This window comes from Neophocaena asiaeorientalis, unplaced genomic scaffold (genome assembly GCF_003031525.2).
Source record: "Neophocaena asiaeorientalis asiaeorientalis breed wild unplaced genomic scaffold, Neophocaena_asiaeorientalis_V1.1 scaffold30, whole genome shotgun sequence".
NCBI lineage: Eukaryota > Metazoa > Chordata > Mammalia > Artiodactyla > Phocoenidae > Neophocaena > Neophocaena asiaeorientalis.
In genome coordinates, this window is record NW_020174923.1 from 1,849,385 (window position 1) to 1,859,040 (window position 9,656).

General features: G+C 47.7%; 2 protein-coding genes across 7 annotated transcripts in view; one reads left to right on the forward strand and one right to left on the reverse strand.

Annotated features, from left to right (window-relative positions):
• Positions 1 to 9,646, reverse strand: part of SLC16A6 (solute carrier family 16 member 6) — a 17,129-nt gene extending 7,483 nt beyond the window's left edge. Inside the window, exons 1-3 of one of the 5 annotated variants that reach the window (XM_024760972.1) lie at positions 9,618 to 9,646; positions 2,547 to 2,785; positions 29 to 172 (exon numbers count right to left, since the gene is read on the reverse strand). In XM_024760972.1, the coding sequence (XP_024616740.1) occupies positions 29 to 172; positions 2,547 to 2,778 (376 nt within the window). In that variant the 5' untranslated portion in view covers positions 2,779 to 2,785; positions 9,618 to 9,646. Of the gene's footprint in view, positions 1 to 28; positions 173 to 2,546; positions 2,786 to 3,441; positions 4,568 to 5,886; positions 9,527 to 9,617 lie in introns of those variants that run through there. The other 4 variants (XM_024760968.1, XM_024760970.1, XM_024760971.1 and 1 more) reach the window with 4 other exon arrangements.
• The window catches only part of ARSG (arylsulfatase G), a 134,547-nt gene that overhangs the window by 14,928 nt on the left and 109,963 nt on the right, over positions 1 to 9,656 (forward strand). The window contains exon 1 of one of the 2 annotated variants that reach the window (XM_024760973.1): positions 8,529 to 9,091. The exons of the other annotated variant lie outside the window; for it this stretch is intronic. The gene's annotated coding sequence lies outside the window, so the exon portion shown is untranslated. Of the gene's footprint in view, positions 1 to 8,528; positions 9,092 to 9,656 lie in introns of those variants that run through there. 2 annotated transcript variants of the gene reach the window in all.

Sequence of the window (9,656 nt, forward strand, 5' to 3'; positions counted from 1 at the left end):
AATGAGAGAGCCCAGGAGAAGCACTTACCAGAGATGATGCCGATGGCAATGTACATGTGGTAGACCTTCTGTGAGAAGGAGGCGATCACCATGCCCACGCTGACCAGCAGCCCCCCGACCATCACCACCAGACGGTGTCCAAACCCAATGCTCAGGACGGTGGACACAGGAGCTGCAGCAAGAGCATAACAGGGTCTCAGCTCCCAGAGGCGAAAAAGCCTTAGCCTCCCTAGGACGACTCCTTTTAAAAAGTTTTTTAGCATCTTTATTGGAGTTTAATTGCTTTACAATGGTGTGTTAGTTTCTGCTGTATAACAGAGTGAATCAGCTCTACATATACCCTAAGATTCTGTCTTGTTTAATTTTACGTTTTCTGACGTTTAGTGAAGTGTAGTTGGTTTACCACGTTGTGTTAGTTTCAGGCGTACGGCCGAGTGATTCAGTGATACGTACATGTATATACACTCGTGTTTTAAAACTATTCTTTTCCCGTATGGTTTCTCCCAGGATGTAGAATGTAGTTCCCTGTGCTACACAGTGGGGCCTTGGTGTTTCTCCATCCGGTATACACTCACTGGCACCTGCTCACCCCATCCACCCACCCCATCCCTCTCCCTCCCACCCTCCCCCTCCCCCTCCCCAGCAACCACACATTTGTTCTCTGTGTACGTGAGTCTGTGGTAAGATTCCGTCTTTTAAGCCTTTAACATGGACGTGATGATGTAAGATACAGTATACATTTTGTGCAATGGTTCCTTAAGTCAGTTCAGGACTTATTTTACTATTTGCACAAGCTGGACAATATATTTTGGGGGCTCCTTGAAGAGAAATCAAGAGTCAGAGTATAAAACATATCTTTTGTCTCCGATGAAAGATTTTGACTCACCAGGAGCCCCTATAAAATTGGATATGCATTAAATTTGTTATTCTGTAATAAAAATGGGCTTTTCCTATGATTGTACGAGGCACTTTTTTTTTTTTTTTTCCTATACTCACTGCTTTGGATTCTTTTTTAAAAGGCTCCGGTTAGGGTCAAATTCCAGCTAAGTTCCATTTGACTTTTTTGCAAATGGTACGAAAGTATGGTGAATTCTGTTATGCATACCAAAAGGAGGCTAGCTATGGGATAGATGGTTCAAAGTGGCTGATGAATTACAGTTGGCGTAGCTTCTGTGCTCTGTATCCTCTGGGACATTTAAATCTGGAAGATGAGCTTCCTAGTTAGATGCTACTTAGGCTCCCACTGATACCGCCTTGAGTACAACGAGATAAGGGAACCCTCCAGAGTGGGGGGAGGAAGAACAACATCGTACGTGCTGGATAGAAAGAGCTAAAAAAGGAGTAAATTGTGTTGGGGTTGGTGCATACCTATCTCTTATGTGAGCTGAATGTGAACTAATATATCAATATAGCAGACAATGGAATCACTAGGGTCATCTTCAGGCAGTGTGTAGACTCAAGGCATTAATGACTGGACAACAGCATGAAGAGCAACTATCTTCTGGTATAATAGTATTAGCTGGGAATTTCTTGTTGACTATATTATCTTTGGTTAGAAAACGGCTAAAAGTTCAGCTTTGGCATTTTCGTTTTATTTTGGTTACCAAATGTAAAATTTTGGTTCTAATTCATGTAAGTTATCTTTCCAAGAAAGTAAACATCCTGCCAATTAAGAAATTAAGTATCTTAATACTCAAACCGGAACTAGAAGTACTTCCATGAACCGTGTAGGAGAGGGTATCAGGGCTAACGGGAGAAATTCTGACTTTACTCGGTAGCAAAGAACAATGGAGCTACCTTTGTGAGACAGTATAGGGCTGAAAACTAAGTACCTTTAAAGACAGGCTTAGAAAATTTCAGAGGCAGTGGTTCTGTGACAGGATATTAGGGTAAAGTTAGGGAAGCTGAAGTTCAGCCCCGTTAACTGTCCGCGGTCAGTTCAACGGCCTTGCTTTCTCAGACGACCCTGGCGCGGCCCCTGACAGATGGATGAACAGTCATGAGACCTCAGAGATGTGCTGAATTAGGTCTGAATGGGACCAAGTGAAAATTAGTATGTTAAGAATTGTACTGCAGTCCCATTCATCTGATGCTGTTGGATCTGGGAGCTGGGCAGACCGATTAGCCAGTGAAGTCCTTTAGGGAAACAGGTGTTTGGAATTCAGAATATCCTCTCTGGGCAATATGGGTAGTTTTCCCATATACCCTTTTACACCTGCCATCTTTCTCCTTCATGTAGTCACATTTTCATGTTCCCAACCTGTTTCCTCAGCATGTTTTTACGAGACCAGGACCCAGGATGCCAAGAACTTTTAATGCTTCTTTAGGAAATGACCACATTCCCCTTGAACCGGGGTTTGCTATTGTCCTCAAAATAATCTGCAGTATCCTAAGAGAGGGCATACAGTAGGCGTTTAATACGTGTGCATTAAATGAAGGCAGTCAAGTCTGGCAAGTAGACTTTTTCCTTCAGCGCCTCTTACATAATTAGGCAGACTGAAAGAGGCATATGCTTATATAGCGCTTAAGCTGGAAGATGTACTAACCTGTAAATGTTAAGACAAACACACAAATGGATATTATCCATGAGATCCTGCTATTGGATTCATCAAAACTGTCCATTAAGTCATTGAAGAAGACCCCAAATGACTTGATGATGCCATAGGTGAAGACTTCAACGAAGAAAAAAGAAACAGCTACCACCCAGCCCCATCCTCCATCAGGCACTTGAGTATAAACATTGGCTCTGGAGCAAAGCTGTGATTTCTTTTGGGTCATTCTTAATCTAAAAGAAAAAGTTAAAAAAAAAAATTAGACCAGCAATGGCATGAGGGTGGACGATTCGAACACTCAACAGGTAAGAACTACTCACTACATTTCTTAGGTTGATGAATATTTAAATCATGTGCGGTTAGTATGAAGTCTCTGAATAATAGTATCTATCTATCTATACATCTATGTCACCCTTTATCTGTCATCACATTTATATCTATCGTTATCTGTCTCTGTCATCTGTCATCTGTCCGTCGTATCTATCTAATGAACTAACTGTGTTTGTATGGTATATGGAGCCGCGAAAGATTTTGGGAAGGCAGACTTCCAAGCTATGGCAGTTAAATGGAAAAACTAACCAAAAAAAACATAAAGAGCCTGGGCAGAATATTTAGAGGCACTTTGGAGGACAAAGAATGGCCACCAGACCAAGGATCAGTGCAGACCTTGAACCTGAAGACAAGTTAGGTAAAGGAAGACTGAATTGACTGTAAGGAATGTGGATCAGAAATGAAGCCTCGGCAAAGAGAGGCTCAGAGGCCACCTTGCAGGGGCAGCTACGTGCTGGAGAAATCCTGCATCTCTGCTTGGTGCCCCTGGTCATTCAGACCATCCTACCCCCTACTCGGCAACATTCTGATTATGGTCTGGGGTCCCCTATGGCTGTACCTCTGTGAACGGAACGTGACTGCACATTAAAATTTGGGGATTCTGTCGTCTCGGTGCCGGTGTAGCGTGAACGGGGTCCTCAAAGTCGGTCGCCACGTGGTGTATGAGGAATGGAATTTTTCCACACAGGACCAGTACTCTAGGATATAATGACCAAATGCGGCACTACCAATGTGTGGGGTCTGGACAGCCAGGGAACTTAAACCAAATTACTCCTGACCTTGCTATGCTTTTCCATTCAGGTTGCAACAAACATCAGAACATCAGATCCCTGTGCCGTATCACCACTAAGGGGAAACTATAGTTAACACTGGAGGCAGGCTCGAGCACATAAAACGCAGACATTTTCAAAACCTCTGCAATTACATACACTTTGAAACAGTCATGTGTGTTTTTAACCCAACTAAAAATTAATACCTATAAATAACAAATGAGTCTGTGGTCTCTGCGCTCTTAATGGCAACGCACCTTGAGTTTAAGAATTCTCTATAACTATGCAGTTGTAGCCAGGTGAATTTTCAGGGTGCGTGGATGGCCTAGCCGCGAGTTGTCACGTTCACATACGAAGGCAGGTTTTATTGAAAATGGAGAGCAATTGAGAAATAACAGGACAAAACCTCATCCCGACAGTAGACTTCCCAGTTTCTGCTACGGGAATCCAGTATTCGGAATTTGCTCTGAGAATCTTACAAAGCAGCAAATCTGACCTAATTTCATATTGTTCAGCCTACTGATAGCATGGTGGCCTAGTACTCTGAAAGGACTATATGCCCACTTATTACTCTCTTACCGTTGGCTATCTGGTTGCATAAATAGGGCATAAGATGCTTTAAGACGCTGTGCTCCCTGCAGCAAAGCCCTCTGCATTTTGATGCGTGTCAGTGTGGCATGCCTGAGAGCTGAGGGCAAAGGTGGGAAGAGCACTTAAGTGGCTCTGGGTGTAGGGTTAACAATTACAGACCAGTTTGTCATTCATGTTCCCAACGTGGAAAGCAGCTGATTTAACATGGGAACCCCGAGCCCTCCAGCAGCTGAGGTTTTCCCAAGTCCCCTCCTCCGTTAAGACTTTCAAAGTCTGCTCCCAAGATGAGGCACCTGGGGCAGAGGAGCTGACAACGGTAGTGGGCTTAAGATTGAGAAGGAAAAAAAAAAAAAAAAAGTACATGCCAGTGTTGGCTTTGGAACCGTGTTCAGCCCTAGGGAGCGGGGTAGGAGGGAAGGAGGGGCAGTGCGGGGCCGGGGGGCGGGGGAGTCCATAGCTCAGGTCCCCCTCCCATCTCGCCCCCCCCCTACTGGGCCACTCCTTTGAGCTTCGCCTTGGAAGCCCAAGACTCCTTTACTGGTCTTTCAACTGTCTGGTATGATTAATCTTTCTGAAATGCCTCATCGTCATGACATTTTTCTGCTCGGACTTTTTCAGTGGCTTTCCTCTTTCTGAAGGACAAAATCCACGAGATCAGCTTGACTTTAAGTCCTTCCTAATTGGAAGCCCCTGCCCCCCACGGATCTCAGCAGCCTTAGTTCTTCCTGTTCTGTTGCTTGACTTGCCAGCCACCTTGCCTGTGGCGCGCCCCTTCCCCAGGCTGGAGGCCCTCCTACGGCTGGCGCCGCAAGGGCCCGCTTCACCACATCCTCCTGCTGCATAAGGCTTCCTCTGATCCACTCGACCTAAGGAGCTCTCTTCACGGGACAGGCGCCCTTTAATAATGGGCTACTGTCCACTTGTATGCATTTATCTTATTTGCTCAGTTAAATTGTAAGCTCACGGAAAACAAATCTGGGGCCTATTTCTCTTTGCATCCCTTCCGCCCACCGCCCCCCACCCCCGCCCCGCCCAGGTCCCTGGCACACAGCTTTAATTAATTCTTTCCAACAAAGTAACTGCTGGGTGCCAGGGCCTATGCTAGGGGCGACAGTGACAATACAGAGATGGCCTCTGCCTCCATGGATGAAATTGTTTGTTGATGATAACCCAGGTACCTTGCACACAGCTTTAATTAATTCTTTCCAACAAAGTAACTGCTGGGTGCCAGGGCCTATGCTAGGGGCGACAGTGACAATACAGAGATGGCCTCTGCCTCCATGGATGAAATTGTTTGTTGATGATAATGATAAGGAACCTTAAGACTGAAATCCCATCACATTTTAAAACCATTCAGCCATGTCCTCCCGGAGCTCAGGACATTTCTGACAAGCAGTGGCGACTAAGTCCAAGGCCACGTTGGCACGAAGGGTGCCCATAAGATCTTAGCATTTTAAGAGAGGGCTCGGGGCCAACTTGAATAAAAACACATTGGGCTAAAATTGATAAAGGCCCCAGAGAGACAAACGGAAGCCCTCTCTAGCCTAAAAAGCACGGCAGGACCAAGGTGCAGAACCTTTTGGTAGGGTTGCATTTCAGAGGGTCAAGACTAGACTGCAGTTTTTGTAGAAAGACGAGGTTACCTACTATGGGAAGGCTCTGGGCGAGGCCAGCGCTTCAGTTCTGGTGATGGGTGCCCATCTCTCTCTTTCTTTGCCTGTTGCCGTCGGTGGTTTGAATGTGCAAGATGGGTGGGGCTGGAGGCCCCGGGGTGGGTGGAGTTAGAATTACAGAATGTTACAACCAAAATGGGATTTGGAGCCCATCTGGGTCCATCTCCTCTTTGTAAAATCCCACTCATTTTGCAAAATGGGGAAGCCGACCCCCAGAGAGGGGAAGGGACTGGACCGAAATGCATTGTCCAGCATCTGATCTCCTGTCTCCCCGGGGCCCCGCTGTATCAGGAGGCAGAACAGCATTCTGAAGGCCAGGGAGGGGGCATTTCCTGTAGAGGTTGTGAGGACTCTTTCACCGCGTCACTGTGTGACCTGGAGAAAGTCACTGCACCTCTCTGGGCCAGAGTGCCTCACTCGTCAAGTAAGAGGTTGGCTTTGGGAACCCTTAAAGCTCCCCCAGCTTTGGCAGCTGACACTTCTGTTATTCAGCACTGAGTTCTCAACCACCTGATTGCTCAGGTGAAACCTAGTGGCCAAGGAGACCTGGGAGCCGGGAGGAAAGTGCAAGCGCCAGATGGTTCTTACAGACGTGGGTGTAAAGGAGCCGGACGTTGGCTACATCTGATCTAGGACAGCCGGCTCGAAGACGGCGGCTGTCCGGCTGCTTTCCTTCTGTTTACTCTCTGAGCTCCTTCTGGGTGTTCAATTCCCTTGTTTCTTTAAACTTTACATCTGGGCTACTCCCCTGAAGCTAGATCCAAATATAACTCTCACCTGCATTCTTAGGTTTGGGGAGGACAGCTTTTTTATTCTTTTCCTGGGATCATCGTAAAAGAAAGGTGACACCCCAGAACCCACTGATACTCCCAAGTTTACGCCTTCATCATCCTAAAGCATCCCATGCCCTGGTATATTGAGCTTTGAAGATCACAGTGCAGAATGATAATAGAATAACCTGGTTTCTGTAACATACGGTTGAGGACGCCTTGCACACAGGGCAGTCGGCAGCTCTTTCCAGACCCAGTGCCTGGCCGTGTGCCTGGCACATAGTATGTGCTCAATAAAAGTTCACTAAACAAAGCATGCGTCTTGGGGCACTCCTGAAGCAATGCACGGCTCTAGCCTCCTAAAGCCCAGTCATCAAGTGAGGAAGTCCCTGCTTGCATAATCAATCCTTCCCCTGGACTCTTTCCTTTCTACCATCCCCTCAGCAGGACGACTGGCTTAACAAACGGGTTGGCCTCTACAAACGAAAGAGAGAAAGGCCTGTGGCTTCAAAGGCTCTAAGAATTCCAGAACATGGAAATAATGTTTTGGTTTTACGGGCATGTGAATTTCTCTGACCGGATGGGATGGGATATTCGTTTACTGTGTAGGGGATAGAGCCGAGCGAGGAGCGACCCCACGGCCTTGGGAGAATCACCTTGCTCCTTGATTTTCAGTGTCAAGAGGTGAACAAGGGAGTTGAACTAGACGGAGGTGATCTCAGTTCTCCTCCTGCCCTAAAAATCTACATTTCTCTGATAGCCTTTGACCCCCACTTGCTCCAAGTTACCCTTTCATCTTTCTCAATTAATTTTTGAGTCCTTTGGCGCAAGGTCCACAGGTCTGTCTCTGTGAGGCCCTTGTGCGTTATTTGTTGAATTTCTATTTACCATTAACTGGCTGCATGCTCATGGGGAAATGACTTTGTTCCTAAGTTTCATCCTCTAAAAGCAGGGGTGAGACACAGAGGTCTGGAGGGTAAAATGCTACGATTCTGAACGGGGGTTCCTGGCAGCCATGTCGCCTTCCTCCAAATGTTCTCCCAAAGGAAGCAGAACGGACAAAATGCACTGGGTGGTTTGGAGTAATTTCCTGTGAGCATTTGGTTGTCTAATCTTAAATAAATGAGAATTCTGCCAAGGCCTGGAAATCTGCTATAGCTGGGACTCTCAACTGCGATTTGATTTCTTGAGAAAAGCTGTCCCCTGGAGGCATGAAGAATGCAAAATATTGGACTATGATAGACCATCAGGGTGCCAGTCCAGGGTCAGATCAGAGCAAAGTTCGAAACGCAGGCTCTGGATGGGCAGCGGTGGCAACTGCTGGTGTGGCTGGTGTGAACAAAGCCTCAGCGAGCCACTGCCAATCTCCATTCTTCTTAAAGGCGTAGCCTGGAGAACAGCTTTTGACAAGTTGTTTCCAGCCCTAGTTGTCAAAACCAGTCTGTATTTAGGTGAAGCTCACTTCAATTCTCTATTTTAAAAAAAAACAAAACCCCCAAACCTAACCTGGACGGCAGCCTCAGCTGCTCTGAATCCCTGGAGAGCACCGATTCACCCCCTTTTACAAGATCGTGATGTAGAATACTATCCCCTAATTTAAGTGTCCTCCTCAGGAGTTCCACCGAGGAAAGTCCTTTCTGGGAAACCACAGAAGGAAAACTCAGGGTTGGTGGTTCTCATAGAGAAGGAGCTTTTCCACTTGGCTGCACTGTTTATTTACATACTGGAACTATCTTGGACACTCTTAATGATGAGAAGAGGTATTTCTGTATCCACCAGGCAGGCAGGACGTATTATTGATCGCCCCCCCGCCCCCACCCATGACAGGGACTGGTGCTTGGACATGGGTAGATGCATCACTTAGAGATCTCTGCATAGCACTTGGGACTGTTTTTGCAAACAAGACCCTCCACCCAATCCACTTAGTATGATTTGCAAAATAGTAAGATTACCGAGAAATCCCATTCCCAAGGTAGAAACCGTCTCCTTTGAGAAGGAGCTGGCACGGTGTGGCTATAACTGCAAACAAAACCAGCTTCCAGGATGACAAGGTGTCATTGCTTGCTCTTCCCCGGTTGGCTCCGGGGAGCTTTTCTCTAAGACTGACGCCCCCCGTGTTTGGTGATATGTTACATGCCACCTAACAAACTTCTGTCATCTGTCTGTGGGAGAGTGTGGCGGTCTGGTTTAAACAAGAAAAAGAAAGAAGCAGAAGGAAATAACCCATTTCCTCTGCAAAACCATCCTCCCTGGCTACAGCGCCGCTCAGCTACCCGGGCGCTTTCCCGTGGTTGGCAGCCCTGGGAACCTTGCAAGTTGAGCGGGACCAGCTGACAGCCCTGACGGTCAAGGTGGACGAGCTGCTCTCGGCGGGGACATGCCTGCCTCCCCGTCGGCCGCCCCGGGTGCGTGTGTCAGGCGGGGGGAGGCCGGGAACCCCGCTTTCCCTGGCGCTGTCTGCGGGGCCGCCCTGCGCGCGCGCGCGCGCGAGCCTGGGGACGGTACCTCTGACATTTCGCTCCTGTGACGCGCGGGCAACTTCATGCGGAAAATCCGTGCAGGGAGCTCAGCGCGGCGCCCCCCTCGCCCGACAGCCTGGGGGCCCTCGCCTGGGCCGGGGGACACCCAAAGGCCAAACCTGCCTTTAGGTGTTTTCCGGACACCGACTGTACCCGGGCCACCGACAGGCAACTCTCGGCTGCCCGCAATGGTGAGAGCGCGCCATCCCGGTGGCCCCGGGCATTCCCAACTGTCAGAGAAGATTTGGGGGAATAACCTCTCCAAAATGTTAAGCAGTTAAGTGGTTTCCTCTTCCTCCCTCCAGCCTCCCCCACCACCAGCCCCCAAAAGCTCCCAACATAGCTTAAGAAAAAACCCACCCACACCCCACCATCAAACTTTTAAACATGTAAAATGATAAAACCAACTCACCAAGTTAGAAGGGAAGAGAATAAACCCCAAAAGGCTGAC